The sequence below is a fragment of the Dermacentor silvarum genome, chromosome 6, assembly GCF_013339745.2.
Source record: "Dermacentor silvarum isolate Dsil-2018 chromosome 6, BIME_Dsil_1.4, whole genome shotgun sequence".
In the NCBI taxonomy this organism is placed as follows: domain Eukaryota; kingdom Metazoa; phylum Arthropoda; class Arachnida; order Ixodida; family Ixodidae; genus Dermacentor; species Dermacentor silvarum.
In genome coordinates this window covers 92684793-92699928 of record NC_051159.1, presented here as the reverse complement: position 1 = coordinate 92699928, position 15136 = coordinate 92684793, and the positions used below count along the sequence as shown (strand labels likewise).

Sequence of the window (15136 nt, the reverse complement as noted above, 5' to 3'; positions counted from 1 at the left end):
CAGCTCACACCTGCGCCGTCGCCACGGCCAAGTTGGTCGAACTGGGCTACGAAGTGGTGCCCCATCTAGCGTATTCTCCAGATTTGGCGCCGAGTGATTTCTTCTTGTTTCCCAACTTGAAAAAGTCACTCACCGGACAAAAATTTGAGTCGAATGAAGTTATCGCCGCCACAGAAGCCTACTTTGCAGCTCAGGAGAAAACATATTTTTCTGACGGGATCAAGAAGTTGAAGGATCGCTGGGTCAAGTGTATAGAGTTGAAAGGGGACTATGTTCAGAAATAAATCGACACCCCTCCCCCCCCTCATTCCAAAATTTTCGTTTTTCTTTTGAAGGCTAAGTACTTAATGGACCGCCCTCGTATTGAGCAGCTTTCCTTGAAAAAACTGTGTTGCACTTAATGTTCGTGCAGAAAAAAAAGCAGAAGTGTCTTCTCTCCTTTCTTCTCTACACGAACAGCAGTCATTTAAGAAAATGCACATATTTATGCTCTCGGAAAGTCTGCTGTTTGAGATACAGTGAGAACACACCAAAACAATCACCCAAGTGCAAAAGCAGTGCAAAAAAAATAATAATTTTTACAAATGCAGTTTTTAAAAAGGTATTGACATACTTGTCAGCACTGAGGTACAAACAAATGCTTCTCAATGAAAATATTTTTTAAAAAATAACAGCGTGGGAGCTGCTGACAAGATTGCCACTCATGGGCACAACCTTCGATACACTTGTTTAACCCCCAAGGTTACTGCTAGGACTGGCTGATGATGCATGCAGAGTTTGCTGTTATTAAATCTCGGCAACAATTAGTCACAATGCAGAGGCTACATGCTTGAGAACTGTTTCTGACAAACAATGGACAGGAAGCTTCCTACCAAAAATGGTTAGGAACTCCTATTGTCACGGCCCATAGCATCATTTCATAACTGCCAATGTTATCGCATATGACATATGAGCGTCTATACAGACCAGCTTTTCTGTGCACAGTTCATTATTACACCTTAAAGGGGCCCTCGAACACTTTTCAAGCTGCCATCTTTCTGTTGTAGGTTGCATAGACTGACAGTTGGAGATGCTTCTAGAATAGGTAAAAGCCGCAGCATCGAAATATCTAACATTTGAATCGCGCAAACAAATCACTGCATCGCTGCCTACTGCATCATAGTTCAGTAGCACTCACCAGAACCATCATAGGCGTCACAACTTGCTGCTCCGCGATTGGTTAAAAACTAAGTTGCAGATAACCACTACAGTGCAGCAAAACAAACATAAATTAAGAATTGATTTTATTTTTGTTCGCTGTAATCTTTACACTGACGCAAACAGATACGGCAGTAAAAAAAAATCACGACAACCACAAAATTAGGTAGGGGCGCTGCCTGTTCTTTTGTCTCTGGTATGGTGGCACAATACCTCTGGCCTCGGAGCACAAAAGCCTCTTCTCTTCTTGCTTTTATTTGCTCATGAGCAGCCTTACTGCCTCGCTGTATCATTTTGCATGTTTTTCTCATGGTTCAAGTTTCTCACCTTGGTGCATCGTTGCTGCTGCATGTGTTTGTTGTTTGTGGTGCTGCGCTTAACTAAAGCTGAACTAAAGAAAGGAGATGCTGCGCGGTCTCAGGTTGATCGACCAGCATCATCAGCACACCGGAGTAACCGGAATCCGTGAACGTAGAACATGCAAGCAACTATGGAGTGCGAACTTCCGCTACGTAGGCGCTTCGGGCTCTAACCATTGGCAGCAAGGGACTATGCAGTGGGTGAGAGAAACGGGGAAAGATGATTGCACAAAATATGAGTTGAGGGCATATTTTTTTTCTTTTTGAATTTTGAAATTTCTTCAGACTGCGTACATCAATTACTGCCATTCTTGTTGCTATTTATCTCTTCAACTGTCAATCTACGCAACCCGCAAATGAAAAACTGAATGTGTTCGAGGGCCCCTTTAAACCAACATGTGCTGTCACAATGCACAAACCGTAAGTATGATAACTTACTGAAAGAGAGATGACACAGAAAATGAATATTTTAATCACAAACAGAATTTTACTAACACCAGCAGGTGGCTTTTGATGCCTGCATATTATTTTAACTGTTAACATTACCAGTGCACTAGAAGCATGAGTCATTATTGCTGGAACTGGCTGATGATATGCAAATAAGGCTGGATCTTCTTTCTGGGGTTTTAAGTGCCAAAACCAGCTCTGTGCAGTTACTATGTTAAAGACCCGCACTGCACAAAAGCATTGGCGATCCAAACCAGACAAAGTCAAGCAACTGCACTGGCAAGGAACCAAACACCTCAACCACAAGAACAGGCAAGCCTCAATCATTACCCTTTCTCGGGCTTCTTCTTTCCTTGCAGTTTTTCGAACAGTTTCTGCCTGTTCTTCACAATGTCGTCATCATTGGGGTCTCCTCCGGCATCACCATTCATGGTGACTTCCTTTACAACAGCTTCCTTCTTGGGTGCTGTGACAAAAAGTACACAAAAAAAGTGAACCACTGCTGTTTGTCTGAGCGGTACGGAGAACCCACAGCGAGACATGTTTGCTTGAGGCGTTGTTGTGGGCCATTGTTCATTATCTTTGAAAAGGTTAGCATTGTCACTGCCTCACATGGCACATCGCATCGTGGCAGAAGTGCTAAACTTCAATTTAATTATAGAGCTGTACATGCCGAACCCCAATCGTATTATGAGGCTCGCTGTAGTGGCGGACTTGGGATTAATTTTGACCTCGTGCTTGTTAATGTGCACTTAGGTATAAGCACATAAGCATTTTTGTATTTCACTCCTGTTGAAATGCGACTGCTACAATTGGGATTGAAGCCGCAGCCTCCAGCAATGCCATAGCCGCAAGGCTACCGCAGTGGGCACAGAAATGTTGATTTGACGTGTAGCCGCTTCCGTAGTGTCGCCTAGATGCTACGGTGCTTTAATGCGGCTTTGCGTCTACCCACCCTGCGTTAGTTGTCCGCTTAATAAATTTGCAGAGTGTTTATTTTCCAGAAATAGCAGAAACATACTGTACTGTACCTTGAACATAAATTTATCCGGTTTGTCCGCAACTGCCGTCTTGTCTAGTAGTAGCATTTCCTTGCCTTCTCAAGTCGCCTTTTCCCTCTCCTGCTCTCCCCCATGTATGTGAGCTGTGAGCGAAGCGTGGAAACGCTCGTTTTGTGATGGCGTCAGTTCTAACCCATTCTCTGCCTCCTCTCTACCAATCTATCTAGCTTCCCTCTGGACTGTTGCAAGTTAGTACAAAGGTAAGCGCTGCAATTTCTGCAATGCTCTTGTACGGAGTCACAGATAATTACAGCTAAAAGGGTATTATGGCGACACCCAGGGAGCTGCAGAGGGCATTTGTAGGGGCACGATGGAAAAGTCCCAATGAGTTTCTTGCATCACCTTTCATCTCTGCCACGCTTCTGCCATTTACATGCACGGTCTGAACCGCCTCCCAACGCAGCGTGCAAGACAGCGACAGCAGCAGCAGCAGTGGAAAAGTCGAAGGAAGAGGCAAAGAAACCTTTCCTTTAAAAATAGGCAAGTGTCTAATAAGTGTTGCTCAATGGCAGCCTGTTTCCTAATGTCCGTTTCGCCGCGTTACAGCTGTGTTATGCTATAAAGCATATGGCTGCCATGAACGCGGTTTTGGTATGGTATCTGACTGCACCTGCAGGCAAGTTTTGGCCAAATTTTCTTGGAAAAATAAAGCTATGCATTTGAATTGTGTGAATACTGTAATCAGACATTATTATTAACTGTTATTGGTTGAAAATCTTCCTAAGGCAGGCCTAACATGGGCGTTTTCAAGGGAAATGACGTGTTCAGTGCATTCGCTGTCCCGCAAGCTCCACCGAGACATGCTGCCACTATAGGGATAGCTAGTGGGGTCAAAATAGGGGTCAGGTGTGTAGATGCTGGCTCATCACATTCGAATTATCTGGTGAAGGCCAATTTAAGGATCGAAATAACATAAGTTTTAGTCCACAGAAATGCATGAGTGCTTGCTGCAACCTTTGGTCTGAATCGAATTAACCGGAGTTAAATAAACGGAAGTCTACTGTACATGGATATGGTAGGTCAAGTGTCTACAATACACTGATTCGGGAGAACAAACGTCTACAATACACAAATATCACAGTACAAATGTCCACAATACACGGATATATACCAGAACAAATGTAGTCGGTGTGTGGCTTCCATAAAACAACACTACGTTGCCAGTGGAATGCCACATTTGACAATTACTGGTGTTTGCTTTGGCATGGTATTCTCGTAGGAGCATGTTCTGAAACTACCAAGGCAGCATCGGCCAGAATACGGTTTCTCCGCCAACCCCTTACACAGCCATGCAGCAGGCACGAGCCATGGGACACAACAGGCGGCAGTGGTGACAGCTGGTTACACCGCAAGCAGCAGAGACCCTGTTTATGACCTCGAGTCTTAAGAATGCACACTGCAGACTGCAGCTCCACCAAGCTGAGTGGCCTGGCGACTCTGGTGGTGTTTACATCGTGACGAGTGGAGATGTCCCTGTGCCATGCCTCGACCATGGGAACATAATTTCGCTCGGGCCAGCTGTGTACAAACTACGGGAGAGTGTGCAAGCAGGGTTTTCAAGCAGACTTAAGTGAAGGGCCTAAAGAAAAAGTAAAAGTGCCGAGTGCGCATTCTGCAGTGAGCCAGCTGCATTTATGCAGAGTCTAACCCCTGTATTCAGAAATGCGTCTTAACTAGAAGCTCATGCTTGACTTGATATAGATGACACCTGATGTGAACGCGCTGAAGGAAATGTAATGAGAGTCTCTGGCAAGTTCACATCAGGCATCACACACAGCAGTAGTTCTCAAATGGGTGTCCGAGAAGCCATTTTTGGGGGCTCCGTGAAACCCACGCCCGCAAAACAGGGATGTGCGAATATTCGAAAAGTTTGAATATTATATTTTTAATATTAGAATTTCATTCGAAAAATATATATCCGAAAATGTTAAAATATTCGGTTGGATACGAATATTCGAATAAAATCGAATATATTGCTGGCTGTGCGGGAGCAAGCACGGTTCTTAGCATTTGTTTCTATGTAATCTAAGAATATTGGGGCGATATTGTGTTGAATTCTGTGATAATTTCGTGCTGCTAGCGAAATTTCGCCTGTAAAGCACACTTAGCCACTAAACATCAAAACTGTGCGGGAAAGCCAGCCTCTCAGCAGCAAGGGGCACGAGTTCGGGAACAGCGAGGGTGATTTTTTATTTTTATTGCGATAGCAATTACAGTATAGACCACTTATAACGTAACCGCTTATAGTGCAGGACCGGATATAGTGCGGTCTTTTCAGACTCCCATTAATTTTCCCATAGCACTCCATGTATACACGTATCGCTTATAGTGCAGTTGCGGGAAACGAAATACCGGTTACAGTGCGGCTGCCTGAGAGTACGGAAGTCAGCGGAGACGGCGAACGCTCCCCTCAAACGAGCGCCCCAAGGAGTGCTCGAGGAAGAAAGAGAGACGAAGTGGAGGAGAAGGGCATCTGGTGCGAGAAAATATCACGGCGTGCATAAGGAGCGAGGGCCACGAAACTGCCAACGCCGGCCAACGCTCGCTTCACGATAACGGCAGTAAACGAAACTTCAGGGAGGGAACGGGCGGCGCCGGCACGGCACGGCGAAGGGCGCACCCGGAGACCGTGGAATGTGAGGGAGGAGGGCAGCAGGGAAGCGGATTTTGCCTCGGCAACTCCACCGCTTCGGTGGCTCCATTCGCCCTCCCTCGTAGCTCCCTCACTTTCGACTGTCAACGTGCGCGCCCGGCGCCAGCTCCGCGAAGTTTCGTTTTCTGCCGTTATCGGGAAGCGGGCGTTTGCCGGCGTGGGCAGTTTCATTGGCCGGCCTGGGACAGCGCCGCTGCTTCCCTCTGCGCCGTAGCCTCAGCGTGCATAGTCAACACGTGACTAACAAGTAGAGGAAGCATAAAGGAGAAAGAAGGGTTCACTGGCATTTTCTACGCGTGGCTACGGTAGCGTGGCTGAGACGTCGGTACGTACACACATGTTCCGGCGCAACGCAGAATCGGCGACCTTGCCATTTGAGAGAGAGCGAAATTTCCACCGCTTTTTTTTTTCTTTTTTTTTTTTGTTCGGGCGCGACATTGAGGGTCTCTCCTAAGCTTTTACTCTATGGCGGTGCCGGAGCAATGCCGGTCGGAGGTGCCGCCGCGCGATTTGGTTCGAATTAACGAGATTCAACTGTAAATTGAATGCAAACGTTCTAGATGCATATTCCTCGACTGTCGCATACGCGTGGCGGCTCGGTGCACATGTTTTGCATGTGTGCGGGCCTTGAAAATTGTTGCTTTGGTTATAGTGCGGATATTCGCGACTCCGGCAACTTACGTTATAAGCGGCCTACACTGTATATGGACACTTCAACCGGATTTCTGCCGTCGGCGTCGCCGTGAGGTTCCGTATAAAGTCCATGGGCGAATTGTAGCCGCGCGCCGTATGCGCGAGTGAAAGCGCGCGTACGCCTTCATCGTGCGAAAGGCCGTGGGGGTATGGGAGGGAAGGGAGGCAGGGTGACGCTGTGCTGCGGCACCAAATGCTTGTCTTGCAACTGGGCGCAAGGGGAACTGGCCACTCAATCTCCCACGCGAAAGCAAGAAAGTGGGAAGGCAGCGCGGGAGGGAGGGAGGGGGCAGCTTCTACTCTGCAAACAACTGCGTTTGTACTTTGCCCAGCTGTGGCGGTTGCCTGCACCATCTCTTAAAAGCGATCTCCACACGGCTCTGACCTTTGTATGAGCTGTGCATTCGCCTCTCAGTTTCCGTTTAAGCGATAGACCGCACAAACCTTCGTTCGCTGCGGCGGCTGCGCTTGCTGCCAGCGTTTTGAGAGTCGTCTGCGGTCATTGAGTGTGATCTATTCATGTTTGCTTGTGCGCGCTGACACCACGCTTGTTAATTCAGTTAGTAAGCGAATGTGTCCAAGTTTATGCAGCCGATAAAACTACTATCCCTACTCCGAATAGCTCTTTTCTAATTTGCTATCGCAATTGATGGTTCGCCTTTCGGGCGAAACTGCGAGATTTCTTTTGCAGCGCCACACCCAATTATGAGCTTTTTGCTTGACAGGAAGAGCGATAAGTGACGACTGGCATGGGTCAACTGCCTCCGAGTTTACGGGAATTTGATGCAGTATAATAAGGCACAGGCTGGCGAGGACAGCTAGTAGAAATTACTAAATTTTCCAAGTTAACATGAGCGAAATACACAGTTTTAGTATAACAGCTTACTAGTCTAGTTCTGTAACATTGACAATTTAAATGCAATGTTCCAACAAATAAAATTAACCCAACTTTCTAATAAATGCATGTGCATATCATTATTCGATATTCAATATTCGATACATATTAGAATTTTTTAATATTCGCAAACCCCTAAAAAAAGAAAGAAAGAATTGCGCGTTTCTTGAGCCTTGATGCATTCCTGGTTCCGGGACATGCTCCCGGAACTGCGGCAGCAATCCGCACAAGATAATAAAGGAATAAAGGACGCCACAATGTTCGTTGCGAATTTTTTTTCGTTGAAAGGAAAATAAACCTTTGGCTCCCTTCGCCCAACCACTGCAAGGGGCCCCCTCCCTTCTACTGGTCCACAAGGGGTCCCCGACACATCCATGGCTGAGAACCACAGATATACAGGGTGTCCCACGTAATTTGTGCGAAAATTTAAATATATGCATGTGCCACGTAGCTGGACCAAATCAAGGTAATGTTGTTTGCTGTCGCTTAGAGCAAGTCAGACTACTTTTTGTATTTCACCTAATTACATAATTATTCATTATTCAATTAACTTCTCAAATATTAAAATCAGACCAAAATTGTCAATCAGAAAGTTGTAGGCCATTATGAAAAATTCCCGATCCATCTTTCTGTTGCACCCCATACATGCTACATAATTTTTTTTTTCCTTGCCTCAAAGAAGCATGCAAAGGGCCACACAACTAGTTGCGTTCTTTGTTTCGTGGGCTTTCTTTCAGGCTTGGAAAGAACTTTTGTGTAGCACATATAGAGCAACAGAAAGCTGGAACAGGAATTCTTCAGGATGGTCTACAATTTTATCATTGATACTTAAGCTCTGAATATATATTTAATGAAGTTGATTAATTATGTAATTAGGCAAAATACAAAAAAATTGACTTGCTCCAAGCGACAGCAAACATTACCTTGGTTCTGTCCAGCTACGTGGCACTCGGATATTTTTAAAATTTCGCACAAGTTACATTGGACACACAATGTAGATCAAGTCAGACATGAGCTTCAAGTTGGGCGCATTTCTTAATAGAGAGGCAGTGGCGTAATCGTGTTGCTGCCGAAAATTTACACTAGCAGCGAAGTAGAATACACTTGATTACACCAATATTAGATGTTTTTGTGTGTTTAAGCTCTGTGCCACCAGGTGGCTGCACCATACAGGCCGCTCACGTTCACGGTTCCGCCACAACGCCCGGTCCGCCCGCGTTTACCCGATTACCAGACAAGCTAAAACTCTCTAATAAGGGAGCTATCCCCGCATTGAGAAATGCATCTTAACTTGAAGCCCAAGCTTGACTTGATTTAAATGATGCCTGTCGTGAACGCACCGAAGGAAACGCAATGAGCGTCTTGGACATGTTCACACTAGGCGTCATTTATATCAAGTCAAGCTTGGGCTTCAAGTTAAGATGCATTTCTGAATACAGGTGTCTCCTCCCTCCCATTAGGAGTCAACCAGAGCTAGCTATCACAGTAGCAGTCTGCCATGAAGAAAGGGGCTCCTATCTTCACTCTGATGAGTAGATAAATCTGGCCTAAGCATCATCATTTTGCTGGATGCACTCAGCGATCAAGGCAGATAACATTACCTTCGGGTTTCTTCTTCGCAGCTTCCTTGCCCTTTGCAGCAGCAGGCTTAGCATCCTTCTTGTTCTCTATCATAGATGCCACAGTCTTCTTTGACTTGAGGGATTCTTCAAAAGTACGCATTTTCTTCTGCTGAGTAGCCACCATTCTCCCGTACTCCTCAGCACTGCGCAATACCTACAAAATGAGAAATTGCTACGTCGGCACAGCAGCTTTATAAGCAGGAGCCGGTACATGGGTATTTCCGGTGAGCGTCCCAGTGCCATCACTGCCCTCATGGTCGAATTTTGCCAGAAAAACTAATATGCTGTGGCAACAAAAGACAGTGACTGCTGCCTGTTATATGGCTTGTGTACAACCTTCTACCTTAAATGCAGAACTGTGATCCATTGGTAATAATTGAAAGCTAGCATGGTAACTATAATATGCTAGCAGCAAGAACCCTGATCAATCAACTGGCAATATTCATATCCACAACACTTCGTTGCGTGTGCCTACATGTCCATGCAGTTGTCCATAGTTGTATGTTGCCATGGAAACTTTGCTCTTTTGCATGCTGGCCTAGCCAACCAATATGTTGTTTTGGCTAGAGATGCTGAGCGGCAACATGCCCTCGACATTTATGGGACCGCCTGCTGCTGGGTAGTAAATAACTGTGCTGACAACTGCAGCTCAAGATACGCAACGAATACAATTTTACTGAAACTAGCAGAAATATGCCTTTTGGCTGTATGAAACATCCAAGCTGTGTGACTGAAATTTGCTGCATGAGCATGTTGGTGACTTGACAAGTCTGCATGGCCTCGGTTACCACATACTAGACATTCACAGCAGCAACAAGCTTGTGCAACCAGCACAGTGTAAATCTTCAACTGTGCAGTGAAAATTTAACTACTGCAAACCATGGTGAAGTAACTGCAGTTAAGATTTTGTGTAGTACTGGCTGCGTTTGGTATAGGATAGGATAGGAATAAACTTTATTTGTCCAACGGTTATGGCTGTTGGTGCCCGGGGCTAGGCTGCCAGGAGTCCATCGCCGGAAAAAAATCTTCCGAGGTATGAGCCACATGTACACAGTCATTGTATGCATGCTAACTTGTCAGAACTGTCATCAATTTCCAGCACCTCTTTTTCCCTGCAATGCCTTTTCCTCAAAACTGAGAACACACTGGAGTGAGTGCGATTCGTTTTGATGAATATATTTCCATATAAATGTTTGAAAATTACCTAACAGCAATAGAGGTATAAAGAGCGCGATGCTGACTTCCTCCCATTCCTCCTCAACCTGTTTTCTCTCAGCTTGGGCAACGTCAATAGCCAATGCCCATGTCTACTGCTCCTTCCTCACTTTTACAGAGAGCGCTGTTATGGGCTCAGTCCCCTAATCGCTTTTGATGTCTGCCACTGGCACTGGGACCCCAAAATCCTTTGTGAGAGGATCTACAAATAACGAAAAGAAAAAAATCCTCATTGTCCCACAAGAATTTGAACTCTGCAGTTTGCCAGTCGAAGATTCTACCTCTGAGCCACTCCACCAATGCTACAGCAGGGTAGAATGCCGTACCTGGTCAGCGCAATCACTCCAGCAGTGGCTATGATTATCTGACACCTGCTCGACATCTAAAGCTGAGTACTGGATAGAGCCGATAGAGCGTCCCAGTTGCGGAGACCATCCTGAATTAAGTATTATTCTGCATAAAATGACAACCATTGCACACCTCTGCGGCATTTTTCTTAATCTTCTTCTAGCAATTGGCAGGATAAATTAAGGCTTGCGTTGGGGCTAGCTGGAATAACATACTTGTACTTTTAAAGCAGCACTGAAAAGTTGAAACACAGGGACGAGAACCACACAGACGAAGCGCATTTATCAACTGTTTGTTAAAACACACAGAGGGTGTACATTGTGGGCAACAACACCACCCACAAAGAGAGGACAAACTGAACTTGACCCATGCGGCTTAGCTGTTGGTACGTTACCCAAGGTACTGGTTAAGCCATGTTCTTAGCTGTGCACATGCGCTTCGTCATCTCTGTGTTCAAAACTTTGCAGCGCTGCTTTACAAGTACATGTATGGTAGGATAAATAAGAAGAGAAAGAAAAAGCTGTGTCTATCCACTTCACTACAGGGGAGTGCAACTTCCACAAGCGAATATGACTCGCGCTTCTTCTTATACTCTCGAAAGAAGATTGTTAGCATGCATTTGTGAATGTTTGCTCCAACCAACACTGTGCGAAACACTACCTGACAAAGACTGGACTGCTAACACTACAAATAATGGGAAGATCAGCAATACACATTACCAAGCACATCTTTTCACCAGAAGAAGTGGTAACAGGGCTTACCCACCTCCTCAAACTCTGAGCTGAAGTTGAAGTTACTAAAGAAATTGCCAGATTCCAAGCATGCCTTGTACTTATCCCTGAACTCCAGGTGGACATCATCAAGGAACTTGTCTACGTATGACAGTTGCAGCACCTTTTGATAGGCAACCTGAGTAAAAGAAAACCACAATTAATATTACGATAGAAATCAGCTTTGAAGAATGATTGATCTTTTTAAAGTCTGAAGGCAAGGGAGTTTCGCTGTTGCTTATCTGATTAAACAATTTCAGAACTACCCAAAGATTGTTATAATCTTTGAAACAAATGCAACAGGTTGAGTTTTTTATGCTGTTCTCGCAGCACCATTTTGCATTGCAACAATGCTAGTTCCATGTTTCAAATCATCGAAACTGCCCGTGGAAGATATACATCTATAGAATTTTTTTCTAACACTAGACCCCAATGACAGTAATTATTTTATTTTAAGCCACAATATTACACTCAAACAGACATGTGAACTTTATCACACTGTCTTCTCTTATTTGGATGGACTGCTTGATAACATTACCAAGTTTGTTATGTGTACTGGTTAAATTGCGAATGTGCATTATACTAAGCAAGCCATTTCATACACAAACAGCTAATTTGCATTTAGTAGGCCTTTTTTTTTTTCTTGTTGCTTTCTTGAAAGTGCTGAATATGATGCTTCAACATGTTTGTTATTAAATCTAGTCTACAGAATTTCATACCTAATCATACTCGTAACTTAATAACGAGTAGGTGAGCATTCTTTTGAACCTCTGCATGCTAACAAACAGTACATGCCTGCTCTTCTTAACTTACATATTTACATCAATGCAAGGTAATCACAGCATCAGTCAGACAGACAGCAAGAATAGAAGCAGTGATAGTGCTCAGTGATAGTTGCTGACGTCAGAGAGCACTGCTCTCATATTTTGTCTGAAAGGCACGCATGTGACAGGTTGGCTGGCAGCATCTCTGTTGCAAAAGCAGAGATGCTGCAGTGAGAAACTGCACATTCACTGGACAGTATCATGATGCTACAAAGGAAACTCCCACAAGTTTCTCAGAAAGAATACTTTGCAGTCAAAGAAATATTCATCCTGGTCTGAACAAATCCCGACTATCTGGTCAGATAGCCAGAGGGTGCTTCGACGAGATGTTAATTTGGCCTTGCTCTGCAATCTGATAGTCTCATGGTTAACTACTCATATACAAGGGTGGGACTGCCCGAAGTCATTTTAGAGCAGCTTGGAGCAGACTAAGTTTCATTTTGGAGCCCAATTTGGAGCAAATAAAATTTCATTTTGAAGAAGTTTGGAGCAGGCCAATCTCAATTTTGGTGGAATAATGGAATATGGCAGCACACTTCGAAACCACAACAAAACACCAAATAAACCAACATGAGCACTGTACTGCAACTGTCTTAACCTGAATGTTAAAGCAGACTACCCAGATACTGAAACCGTCTAGTGTATGCAAATTTTGGTAATAGTGCCTGTATGTTTTTAATTAGTGCTAGCAATCACAAAAAGCATGCATTCTGCAATAGTGAGGCCAAAATTTCGAAAAGTAGCCCAATATATTTTTATAAATACATTTTTCTTTAGTGTATCGACAGTGCGGGTGAAGTGCCTGGAAATGCACTTCAACAGGCCCTATGGAGAAGCCAGAGTTATGAACTACTCTGGTTTATTGAAAGTCATTTCTACATAATAGACCAGGGCGATTCCAAAGCACCTAATGCTCAACTTTCTGGTATAACGTAAAACTATTCCAATCTGTTTTCATTCCAAATCTGCCATTAGCCCTTTGTTATAGGTCAAAATGACTCAAGCCTTGCCCATATTGGCACAAAGACAGATTGGAATACTTTAACATTATACTGGCCCTGGGGACCGAGACGCCCGCCCGCTGAACCCGCTGCAGCACGCGCCTCCCTAATACCTTCTTCGCTCGTAGCGCCCTCAGCCTACTTTTCGTTGTTTTGTGCTTCAGTTCAGGAGCACCGCACAACTCGGCCCTCTCAGATGTATTCTATTACACTGTAAATACAGCTGCCCTGGTTGTTCCAACAGCAGCGACAACAGCCAGGAGTGGCCGTGCACACGCTGGCCGCTTGCCAGAAGCGCCGAGAAGTCCAGTGTCATAAGCGCAAAAATTATGAGAAACTGTGTGGGAGGCGCCGTCGCGCGGAATGTGGATGACTGCACTCTTTTTCGGAGAACAAATCTGCTCGCTGTGCACACATGCCGAAGCCGTTCGGGTGTAGCATGGCACAATTTTGGTCAATTTTCTATGTTTAGTGCATGAACTCGCATTTGTATCAAAGTGGCATAACTGGTGCAGGAGTCCCACCCTTGCATATAGGCCTTGTTGGTAGCTTTGTTGGGTGGATGACAAATTTTCTATTTTATGGTGACACTCTAGCAGAGAAGTGTGCGACCATTACATGCTTCCTCTTCGTTTAATGTTGATATGCTGCATGCCTCCCCTCCCCCCCCCCCCCTCTTCTCTCCTGGTTCTCCTCCATGCCTTCTTACAATGTTACTGAATGCACTATCCATTCTTCCTGGGGACACAACTGGTAGCAGCTACCACTGGTGACACATAGCTTGTCAACCACATCTGATCATCCTGCAGCTCTGTACAGAGCTTGACATGGTTGAGCGATGCAAATAGAACATTTCTTTTTTTTTTTTATTCCGAAAAGCCAGTTTGCTTGACAATAATGTAAAGTAAACAGAGACTGCAAGCGTGCACGGTGCTGTGCAATGAAAGAATACAGTCCTATATCAGCTCCAACAGAAGGAAATTGAACGTGTTTGCAAACACACGTGACAGCATCACGTTTCACTACTGTGCCTAAAGCAGCCAACACCCACTTCACACAGACGTAGAGCAGCATATGAGCCAGCATGAGAAACAACATTGCATGTTCACACTGCATACACGGGAGATGTTTTCTTTCTTTCTCAGCCTTCGCGACACACGATTGGAGCATCATCAAACGTGCTGTTCTTGAGTTCGTACTTAAGATCCAGGCAGCCAAGAGTAGGCCAAGTAATTCAGAGATCTGGTGCAAAAAAACGCGACAGAGTTTGATGAAGTCGATACTCACTACGAAGACAAGTTCAAATTCGTTGTCCAATTTGTACTTGAGAACAAGGTTCTCATGGGTGAAGGAGTTGTCGCCGCCTCTTTCCTGCAGTGAAGTTATCTCAGGTGAGAAGAACGCTTAAAAGAAGCAATCCAGGTGAAAAAAAAAAAAAAGTGGGAAGAAATCTTACGATGCAAATTAGCAACCTAGGCGGAAAGAGCACGTATTACGCAGTAACGTGCTTTCTGCTAGTATTGAACACTCACAAACAAGTCGAAAATGACGCCACATACATAACGCTAGGGGACTTATCATTTCTAGAACAGTAAAATACAAGTAAACCGCACTTTATTTACGATATTTCTTGCACGACATATGGAACTTACCTGTAATATAACGGTGCGTATCAAGGCATTTACCGACGGAGTGAAGAACTGCGTCGTGCCTTGAAAACACCACAACACAATCCCACTTTTGCTGAATATCGTAAAAAGGTCGAGCATTTTCACAGCACCAAAATATCGGCGACTAAAGTATGCGCTCTAGGTAATTACTTCAAGCTCGGCGTATGAACCAAACGCAGTCGGCAGCAGTCGGCTGGTAACGTGTTTGTAGGAAGTGACGTTTAACTCAAATAATGCGGCCAACTTCCGGACTGATGCGATTAGTTGCTGAGAAAAAAAAAAATGTTTTGACCTCAAAAGTCAAGGTCGCAAACCTTAATTTAGATCAAAATTTTAAGCGTATATAACTGTTCAAAAGTCAGCATACAATATTTCCCCACT

At 44.6% G+C, this 15136-nt stretch overlaps 1 protein-coding gene across 1 annotated transcript in view; it reads right to left on the bottom strand.

The window, feature by feature from the left end:
* The window catches only part of LOC119455708 (signal recognition particle receptor subunit alpha), a 47634-nt gene extending 32657 nt beyond the window's left edge, over positions 1-14977 (bottom strand). Inside the window, exons 1-5 of the mRNA XM_037717133.2 lie at positions 14738-14977; positions 14373-14456; positions 11256-11399; positions 8907-9081; positions 2334-2469 (exon numbers count right to left, since the gene is read on the bottom strand). Coding sequence (XP_037573061.1) covers positions 2334-2469; positions 8907-9081; positions 11256-11399; positions 14373-14456; positions 14738-14854 — 656 coding nt within the window. The 5' untranslated portion in view covers positions 14855-14977. The remainder of the gene's footprint in view (positions 1-2333; positions 2470-8906; positions 9082-11255; positions 11400-14372; positions 14457-14737) is intronic.
* Positions 14978-15136: the final 159 nt, after the last annotated feature.